The sequence below is a fragment of the Pyxicephalus adspersus genome, chromosome 2, assembly GCF_032062135.1.
Source record: "Pyxicephalus adspersus chromosome 2, UCB_Pads_2.0, whole genome shotgun sequence".
In the NCBI taxonomy this organism is placed as follows: domain Eukaryota; kingdom Metazoa; phylum Chordata; class Amphibia; order Anura; family Pyxicephalidae; genus Pyxicephalus; species Pyxicephalus adspersus.
In genome coordinates, this window is record NC_092859.1 from 1,942,278 (window position 1) to 1,953,080 (window position 10,803).

At 46.6% G+C, this 10,803-nt stretch overlaps 1 protein-coding gene across 1 annotated transcript in view; it reads right to left on the reverse strand.

Moving 5' to 3' along the window:
- Positions 1 to 1,184: 1,184 nt before the first annotated feature.
- LOC140322685 (insulin receptor substrate 1-like) overlaps positions 1,185 to 10,803 on the reverse strand; it is a 14,855-nt gene continuing 5,236 nt past the window's right edge. Inside the window, exons 2-4 of the mRNA XM_072399245.1 lie at positions 9,973 to 10,262; positions 6,348 to 8,217; positions 1,185 to 2,771 (exon numbers count right to left, since the gene is read on the reverse strand). Of these exons, the coding sequence (XP_072255346.1) occupies positions 2,764 to 2,771; positions 6,348 to 8,217; positions 9,973 to 10,262 (2,168 nt within the window). The 3' untranslated portion in view covers positions 1,185 to 2,763. The remainder of the gene's footprint in view (positions 2,772 to 6,347; positions 8,218 to 9,972; positions 10,263 to 10,803) is intronic.

The following is a 10,803-nucleotide window of genomic DNA, read 5'->3' on the forward strand; positions in this document are numbered from 1 at the left end:
ACCGTTATACATCCCTCCCCTGCGGATTATGTCACCGTTATACATCCCTCCCCTGCGGATTATGTTACCGTTATACATCCCTCCCCTGCGGAATATGTTACCTTTATTCTTTCTCTCTGTTTGCTGTTTTCTTTCTTTCCATCTATTTTTTATTTTTTAGTTCATATAGATTTAATTATTTTACATATATTAGCAATATATTATATGATACACCCTTTCATTTGTATTTTAAAAATATATTGATATTCATTACATTGTTACCAAGTACTACTATAATATTCTTTTAAATTGTTCCATATTATTAATGTTTTCTGTATTTCTATATATTTAAAAGTTTTAGTAAAAACTATTGAAAGAGAATTATGGAGGCGACTGGGCTCCTGGGAATTCCCAGTGCAGCAGAAATGATTTTGTAGCCTTCCCCGGATCTGAGCTTTGTAACATTGTGGGCCCTGAGCTCTGCAGGACATTCCTGTGTCCTCATGGCTGGGTTTTTGTTCTGATTGTCAACGCTTCTATAGAGGTGGCGCCCTCCCAAATCATGGCCGATCAACTTACCCCAGGCAGTGGCCAATCAACCTACCCCAAGGGGGCGCTAATTAAGGTGAAGAAACATCTCAGCAGCCATCTTATGTGAGATTCCATTTTTTTTTTTCTTTTTAATGAATTTACAAAATTCTATAATGTTTTTTTTCACATTGGCATTATGAAGGCAGAATATAAAAAGAATAATGCCATGATTGTAGAATCAGGCTGTAACAACAAACTATAAAACCCAAAGTCACTCTATGACATCTTTACATAACCACTAGAGGGCAGATCAGAGCATTTCTGTCTCGGTGACAACTGCTGCTCGGTTGAAATAGACCTCCAGCTACAGCTTCATTGGGTTAAATTTGTTTCTAAGGGATCCGAGGCAGCAGTGTGGACTTAACAGGGATTGATCCCTATTCCCATCCACTTAAACCTGAAATAAGTGTCACACAGAGCTATTCTATAAAATTCGGGTCAATCTCTCGGTAGAAATAAACTTGGTGACCCCCTTATTCCTTGATTTCCTGTCTAGGTGACAACAGTACAAGACACAGAAAGATGGCGGGGTCTCTGCTTAATGGACACCCCCAGCTATAAAAAAACCTTTTCCTATGACATCTGTGGACCCGAACACAACCACAACTCTGCAGTGAAGGTGTTGAAAACACTTTATTGATAGATTTAGCTTATACAAGGCAAACTTCCTGGCATCTGGCAGCCATCTTTCCAACATCCCTCCCCTCCCCCTCTATAGAAAGAGTCTGCTAGCCAAACCCAAGACACACTTATGGCAAAGCGAGCATTCTCATTGGCTCAGATTTCTATTCCTTGCTCCTCCCCGCCCCCACAGCACCATCAGAATCTTGGAATGTTCCATTACCCACCAAAGATGGGGGGGGGGGGGGGGCTAGCAGGGTACCGCATTAAATATATTTTTTCTGGTATTATCCAGGTATAAAGCAGCGTACAGATAGGGGGGACCCCGGACCTTTGCATATATTGACCCCCTGCGCCATATCATCAGGCCCACTGTAGGTCCCCCCCCCCCCAAGCCTCAGGATTACAATGACCGAACTGTGTCGGAATTTTGTGCCACGCTGCCGTAACCCGCGCCCACTGAGCGTCACCTGGATAATACTCAATTCCCCGGATTCTTCTGTCCATCCCCATAACACTTTATTCTTACTCTATATATATATTATATCTGCATAAACATCTATACATAGAATTTTTTTCTTTTGGTTTCAAAAAGTTGATCTAAAATAAGCCGAAGGCTGACAAACTTACACTAAGTACACGCCCCTTTAAGGGGACTCCCAAGACTAAGGATCTTGTACCTACATGAACGTCCCTGGTGAAGCGAGCCCTCAGGTATTGGTTAAGGATACAATATGGCTGCCTTGAGGCCTCGTCCATGGTGGGCCCACCATGGGACAGTAAACAACCCCACAGCTGGACTGTAGTACCAGAAAAGTAATAAAAAATGCAATAATTGCCCCCCAACCCTTCTTCTTCTGGGAAGGTGAATCGGTGGCGGTTATGTCTGATGGCGGTTAGGTCACCATTTTGTTTTGTCTGTAGCTACATGTGGCTCTGGGAATCTGACGGCGGCCATGATTGGCGGCCCGATTTACTTCGTACCTTCTGAGCACGTGCGGGCGTTTCACCACAATGGGGTTTTCACCCTTTGAGCTCGTTTCAAAAGATTTGTTTTTATGGTAAACCAAGCAAAAAAATAAACAAAAAGAGTCAATATCCCATTCATAGTTTCCTCAAAATCGGAGGCAGCAGCCATTTTGTGAGATGTCAATTAGAAAACCCCCCATGGACCATGAAGAGCGATAGAATATTCTGACACGTCTGAAAATGGCGGCTTTACTGATAAAACCAACACTCACCCCATGAAGCAGCTAGCTGTGAGCACCCCAATTTACGCTACTTTGATGATCCTATAGTTCTCATTCCTTCCGTAAACATGACCAATCGGGATGAAGGATTCCTCCTGTCCAGCCAATCCCAACATTGTCAATTACAGGAAAAACAAAAAGAAAACAAAAAGGCACTTTTTTTTCTTCATCCCCCCCCCTCCCCCCTCGAAAACACCGATCCTGAAGCTTCAGTCAGAAAGTGCAAATAGAGAGACGGTAACGGTTAGGTGCAGAATACGCCAGGTCATCTTGGATTCATCCGTGGTGGTGAATAGTTCCCGGCCTGGTCAATGGACAATTCTTAGCATTCTGAGGGGAGGAAAAGAAAAATATGGAGGTCATACAGATCGGGTATTTAACACAAAACCCCCAAAAAGTCCAACCAATGCCAGGCTGGCACCAGAAGGGGCAATACTTTCTGGTGCCCAATATCCAACCCACCTGCCCACTTCCCAGTCCCGGAATTACCCATGGGTGGACCAAAAACCCTGACCTCCAAGGCCTGGCACCCTCAATATAGAGCTGTCCACACCGAAACAGGAAGCAATGCTTCATTCTGTGATGTCATCAGTGACCTCATCTTATAGATCCCGCCCCCGCTCAACCATCTCAGGATTTTGGCCAATCCACAAGAAAGAGGAACAACAAGCACCAAGAATGCAGTCACTAGACCCGACACAACATGGTACTATACATGGACCGCAAGGGGGGTAATGCTTGAGAAGTGTATGGGTAAACCCAGAAGTGACCACCAACATGACCCCTCCCACTGGCCATCAAGGTCACCGTTATAATCCCCTACTACAAGGCCGCCATCTTGTATTATTGACCACCAACGATGGCCACTAGTGGTGGTCGAATCATTCTAATGGGATTGGTAGATTGGGAGCAATCTGAGTTCCGATTCAACGGGTAGTAGTAGTAGTACGGGTCAATAACTAGAAAATTCCCCAACTTTCTGCAAATTTCTCTCCAACGAAAGCTGATCTAGCCAATCACATGTCATCCTGCCACTAACAGAGGCTCCACCCACATCATCTGGGCTCCTCCCACAAATCACCTATACTTAAAAGGGCCTCTAAAAAAAAAAAAAAAAAAAAAAAAAAAAGTGTGATTATTATGAGGTTCATTTTTAAACTTTTATTATGGGGGAAGGGGGCAGATAATAGATGCCCCCCCCCCATACAACACACATAGACATCATTGTGACTGCGCTGTACCGTCCCCCGCTCATGCCAATACAAGAGACACCTAGGAATGTGTACATTAAATACAGTGATGACAATATGGAACAGCAAGTGCAAACATTGCTAAAGGGGGAAAAAAAAGAGGAGGGGGAGGGGAGATTTAAAGGGCCAGTCCAAGAAATGTTCCATGGTTCAGCAGCTGTTTAGTTTCCCCATTTCCTTCTCTGAGAATTTATTGGTGAAATTTCTGTGCCAACATCCCAGGGAGAAAAAAAAAAGGAAAATAATGTGTTGATGTGAACTATGAGAAGCAGATGGCAAAAGAAGAAAAAGATAAAACATGGAACGAAAATGTCTTCCAAGACACATAAAGTGCGTGTGACACTCCCCAGGCTCGCCACCATCTTGTGCTGTCAGTGACGCTGCGTGCCAGGTTCCCCCTCCACTGCCTGGTTGTCACTGCGTGTGCAAAATTGGGGGCAGGGTGACTTTTTTTTTTTTTAGGGCGTAGCTACCATGTGACCACAATAAATCAATGTCGATTATATATTTCACCATTTTACTCTAGGCGGGGGCAAATCATAGGAAATGCAATCTGGGTGACACCACTAGATGGCAATGTTTTTATGAGCTGATAAAAAAGGTCACATGATATTTGTGGGATCGATGCCCATGGGAGCCATAACAGAGCGAGCGGGAGCGCCCTATGAACTCGCAGCTGTGCCCGCTCTTCTTGCCCATCTGCTGGCTCCATAAATAAAAACGACACATGAAAGGGAGCCGAATGACCCCACGGTGGTGTTTTACAAGCTGGGAGGGGGGGTAAATTTATATTTCCCTCTCAGCTGCCAAGAGAAGAATCAAATAGATTTTGCTTTTACAAAAAAAGGTGCAGAAGGAGGGCCGTGGCCATCGCCCCACTGCCTCGGGACCCCGCACATCACCCATTGCTGACCAGTTTATAGTGTTTTACATAAAATAATGGTTCATTTTACGCCCCTTCACCTAAGCAAAAATTGATATATATTGCAGATGCAGATTTTTGGGGATTCATTTATTTGGATGACCCCATGAGCTAAATTTAACCCTTCACTGACCTGCACTCCCTCCATTGCCTGAAGACATTAAAAAATCCTTCCAGGCCACCAACATTCACCTGAGTGGGTCTGGCCAGGTCACAGAGGGGACTACGAGTGTCCAAAGCCAGCAAAGGGGTCTGCAAACCCCTCAACACTGCAAATATTATTCCTGAAAATGTGAACAGGGTAAGAAAGTCCTAAACCCGGCCAAAATAAAGGAAACAATGGGAAAAGAAGAGTCAATGATTGCTAATAGTATGCCTCTCTCTAACTGAAACTACAAAGCAAAAACCCTCCTGGCTGCTCTAGATTACATTTTTTTTTTAATCGGGGATGGGGGGGGGGGGGGAATAAACACAAGTGCTAAATGATAAAAAAGGACTTTCAGCTCTGGAACAGGTTGGTGGCAGCTCTGCGTGACTGACAATGCCCGCTGTATGTGCTCAAATATTTGCTCAACACTATTCTGGGAGTTCAAAGAATCTCTGCCAAACCTGCAATCAACCCGGCTCTGCTGTTTGTGCTGCACCTCAGCACGCCGCAGGTATGTCACCCCCCACCTGTTATGTCACCCCCCACCTGTAAGTGACCCCCCCCCAGCTCACACTTTTATTGCACGACTCAAATCGCATCGAACTCCTGTGGAAAGTGATTACTAATCCCACCCCCATCCAGGTTCTGTGACAGAGGAAAATGATACAATGTAACAATTTGTCTGAGGACACGCCCCCTATTTGTGTAAAGGACCCGCCCACAAGACCACAATAAATCTCGCCCCCAGCTGGATACCCCAATTATTACAACTAATGCCTTTCTAATTGGGGACATGGGGGGGGGGGGTAAAGTAATATCCACCACACACAGATCCTGCCTGGCAGGGGTTAACCCCATGACTGGTTAACCCCTGCCCCTGGTTAACCCCAATGATCACATGACTGGTACCCACTGCACCACACAACCTGCGTCAGAAGCAAACAGCACACGCCCAGGTAGTTAGCAATGTCAATGGGTGAAGCGGGAGCCGTTGTTACGGATGGGAGGACAATTGGAGGGGTCGCTGCCCCCCTCAGGATGGAATAAATACTGACAACACACAGACCACCCTCTTCAAACTCCACCCACCAAAACAGCATAATGCCCCTTGTCCCCTGCGATACACCTCAGAACAACTGTGAAGACTGTCGGTGTACCAGAGCAGAAATAACAATTTACAGAGAACAAGATATCACAAAGCAGATATACACAAATAAAGAGACCCTGTCATTCACATTTCCTGCAGCAAAAATAAATGCAGGTAAAAGCACAGGAAAATGGAGTGGTTGCCGAAATGAAATGATGCTATTGATAAACACAGATTTTGAATGTACTATTGATTCTCGGTCACAGGTTTCTCCTTAGCTGTAAGGAGTATCTCATTACTATCTGCGCTGGCCCAGCTCCTACATATATCCCCTCCCCCTTTATTTAATGCATAAAATACATTATAGGCAGATATATTTATGGGAAGATTGCTGTGGAAATTGCCTGCTGACAGGGTCTCTTTATAGAGTGCTCTGTTACTACATTTCCGCCCTGCCCCCACCCCGTGCCCTTCCCCCCCCCCACGCCCTGGTTTATACCTGTTCCATCTCTGCTGCCTCTCCTCAGCTCTCCGGACATCTGGAAGTCAATGCTGGCATAGGTGTTGATGCATGGGTTGGTTCCCAGGGTTGCGCTCTTTACTGGCTGCGGCACACTGGCAGTCACCAGATAGGCAGTGGGTGGAGCGGTGCCCACATCCTTTGCCAGGTCCAGATCTATGTAATTAAGGCCAGATTCCTTGGTCTGTGCCCGGTTTCCATTGCAGGAGGCAGCAGCATTGAGGGTATCAGAACAGTGCCTCACGCGGGTCAGGTGATCGGCCCTGACAAACTTGGTACGGTCCTGCCCATTGTGCAGACTACAGCCGGCCAGCAGGCTCCTCAGTTCCCCGTCATCAGGAGGTGGCTTTGTCACTGAAGTCTTCTCAGCAACACCCAACACGCCCTCCACCTGGGCCTCCGCCATCTTGGCAGCAAGGCTTGGCTTATCAATGGGCCTGAATGTGTTATCAGTGGCCACCGTGGGCCAGCAATCAGCTTCTACCGACGGCTTGGCAGACTTTTCCACACTTGAGGTAGGCCGTGATGTCTTTTTTGAAGTTGGTCTGGGGAAAGCTTCCGTGGTTCCGGGGCCAGACACATTTTCGGGAGTTGGCAGTGAAACCTTCTCGACTTTTTGGTTGGCGATGGAAGGAGCCTGTGACCGCCGAGTGCCTGGCTCGAACATCATTTTGGTGTAGTCTCCATTGGCCACGTCTGGATGCTGCGTGTCCATGGCAATGTATTCCGCCTGGGGAACATGAGAGTCCTTTCTCGTCTGTTTGGCCCTGAAATTAATGCTGACATATTCCCCGGGGCTGGGAGGTCTACGGTAATTTCCTGGCAATGTGTTTGCCCTCCAAGTGTCCACAGAAATACTGAGTGGCCTCCGACTCCTTCCACCGCTGACTTCTTCAAGGCTGTCTGAGGATGAGGAGCAGGAGCTCCGAGCAGGAGGTACCGGATCCAGTTTATAGGAACGAGGAAGTGATCGGTAGGAGGCAGGAATCCGTGTAGGACCATTGCTCAATGGTAATGGCTTCTCCATGAGTGGAGGGGTACTGGAGGCCGAACGGCTTAGCGGCCACATGTTCATGTAATCTGAGGCTTGGCTGTCCACGCTGCCCACTGACATTCCTCCAGAAGGTGGCCAGCTGATCCTCTCTTGTTCTGGGGAACAGCTACCCAATGGAGACATCAAGACGTAACCAGCCAGTTCTATGGGTGCTGGTGGAGAGATACTGTTCGGTGTCATGGGCATGTAATCCTGGGATCGGCTGCCGGGAAGCATAGGCATATAACCAGCTTCTGGGCGTGGCTCACATTTCCCCATCATGGCGTAATTGTCTTCATGTTCCAGTTTGATGGCTTTACCTCCATCTTCCTCGTTGGGTGTGATGGGTACAGATACAAGGTCCAGTGCCAGAGACCTCCTTCCGAGCTGCCCCATGGAGATGTAATTCGTTTCTCCCGTTACTGGAGACGGCGGCAGAAATATGGGAGGCTCATGTAGGCTCGGACTGGATCCGTATTCGTCTGAAGAGGCAGAACCATAGTCCACCGGAGGCTGAATGGCTTCTACTCTTGGCCGCTTCTCCTCTTCCTCGGGGGAACGTGGACTGTGATCCCTAGGCAGAGAGTGAGGCTTGGCAGCTGGAGAGCTGTCCAAAGATACTTCAATCCTGGAACGACGTGACAAGCCAACTTGGCTCGGCGGCGGTGGGTTAGGTAGGTGTCTTCTAGAAGGGACGGTGATTGGAGTCGAGGAAAGAGACTGACTCTTGGTCCGGGGACGAAACTCTTCACTTAAAGACTTCATAGCTTCCAGGATGGTCTCGTGCATGTTCTGGGCTACAACCGAATCTTCAACCTGGAAGATGAGAAATGATATGAAAAGTAATGAGTACATACCCTCCATGGTAATAACTAGCTCTATATTTAAAGGACTTTTAGGAAATTGCTCTCATCCAAGACCAACTCTCCAAGAGCAACCTTACACCCAAAGTTCCATTGGCTCCAACAGAGAAATGGGGGCGGACGAAGTTTAGGACCAAAACTTGGACCCTCGAGAACGTCACCTTTATAGAAGGTCTATTCTCCCCCATACCCCTGGATATTACTTATCCAGGTCCAGTGGAGGTGGGGGCTGTTCTTACAAGTAACCTGGTCACTTTCAATGCATAGCCTGAAAGTGCGTACAACAGGGCAACCATAGTGGCTCCATCCATATGCAGGAATGGTTTCCTACGTTGTACATCTGATGCCTTCTGGTTCTCATGACCTGTCTGATAAAAACCCAACCTTAGGCATTCTCAAGTTCTAATTTAGGTCATCTGTAGGGCCATAGTTTTGGGCAATAATTAGCACAATGTTTGCAGATTTATAGATCTGAGCTCTCATATTAATAAAGCGCCGTCACAGTTTGACTAGTTGGCATCATTAACAGTCCCATCAGGGGCCGGCTCTGGTTATTGGCTCATGCCTTGTGGCTTTGGAGCCGGAGTAGATCGATAGTCTGTTACTGCGCCTTAACTGCACCCCCCCCATGTCCATCCACATTAGTGAGAGCAGCCAATATCACAAGGCAGGCTGCCCTTAGGCAGAGAACGTTCTGAAGTTAATGCTGGTAATTGGTTGCATTAACCCGTACTCTGCTGAATTACCACTAGTGGGGGCTGTGATGGGCCTGCAGGCCGTCCAATGAAGGAGGAGAGGAAAACGGGTAATAAGGCTATGGAGGACTTACATTAGGGTCTGAAGGTAAACAAATTATCTGACAACCTTAATGAGGATTGGTGATGTGTTCATGAACATAAAAGTTCTCTTCAGCCCAACATTCCATAGGGTCGGGGAGGAGCCACATGTGCCTGCGCCATTTTTACAAGATGAGCAAATGCGATGATGATTTGTGAAGGTTATCTGGCCTATTACATTAATTGCCAGACCAAAGCTGTCCAATAAATGTGACCGGGATGGGGCAAACCATATAGCACTGCTGGGGTATAGGTATATATATATATATATATATATATATATATATATATATATATATATATATTATATAAAAATCCCCAATGAAACCCCCTGGAGACCTTATGCTCAACACAGCGGAAAAATTAAAAAAAATATATGATATAAAATAAAATATATATAAAATACACACAGAGTGAAACTCAGCTCAGATCCTAATCCCCCCAACCTACCTTGGGGGACCCCAAAAATACACAATAAAATCTTAATGAATTCTTGGTGGGGATCCTAAAAATTCAAGGAAACCTCACTAGAACCCAACTCACAGCTGAGGCAACCAGACAGAGGGACCCCAAAAAGTTAGGGTAGGACCCCAATGGAGTCCTGACCCATGGGGAAGACACCTACGCACAAGATTCAGACATCCAGTCCGGTGTTCCCCCGGCCCCTTTAAGCTGGGCGCACCACCGGGCACCTATCTGTAACCACCTGGCTATTTTAGGGTGGTTACTGAAAAATTGGGTCTCAATACAGGGGCTACAGCTGCTTCCCACCCAGCCTAAATAAATTTCTGGGTTCACCATTTCAGTCACCAGGTGACCCCTTTAGGGCGTGGAGATCATTTTGCATTTGCCGTATTGACCTTTTTTCTTACCTGCATCCACAGCTCCCCCGGGCCGGTCACCGCCGAGCGCCCCACTTCCACAAAGAAATAGTTATCGGAATGGCCACACCGGCGAACATTCATGAGCTGAAGGGTGACGGAGGGGTTGTCGCAACGGAGGCGTAGGAGGCTGAGAGTACGGTCCGTCAGACAAAGGCGATAGGTTCCTGAGAGGTTGCGGGTTTGGCCGAGTCCTCGGGGGCGTACACTCACCTGCCACACCTCCCTGAATGGTGGAACAGGCCAAGTCGAGGCATCCGCGGAGGTGGTCAGAGAACGAGCTGGAACACAGAAGAACAGAAATGAGTTAGGATTTTTTTCAAAAACATTGACGACCATAAAATATCCACAACATAATAGTACAATCTGTCTTCATATTTATCTGTAAGACCCTCACTAGTAATCTGAAGGACCACCACCAACAAAACCCATCTATTGCAGGACCTCCCAAATATCTGAGGTTCAGAGCCATACAAGTGTAAATCAAGTAAAATGTACACATCCCAATAACACAACAGGAAGTACAAGAAAATAACGTGTCACTTCCTGTCCTGGTGACAACACTGAAAGGGCACAGAAACAGAGGGCTATTGGCCGATAACAGGTAAGAGACACTGAATAATGGCACTGAGTCTGTTAGAACTCCCTCTAGTGGCTGATCTGCAGACTTCTATATTTAACACTAGAATAATAATAATGGTATAATAAGATCCATTTCTATGCTAGTATGAGCTCACTGATCATCCATGACAGGTTCTCTTTACACTGCATTATATAATACACATTATTACATCAGACTCACACAGCATTCATAACCGAGAG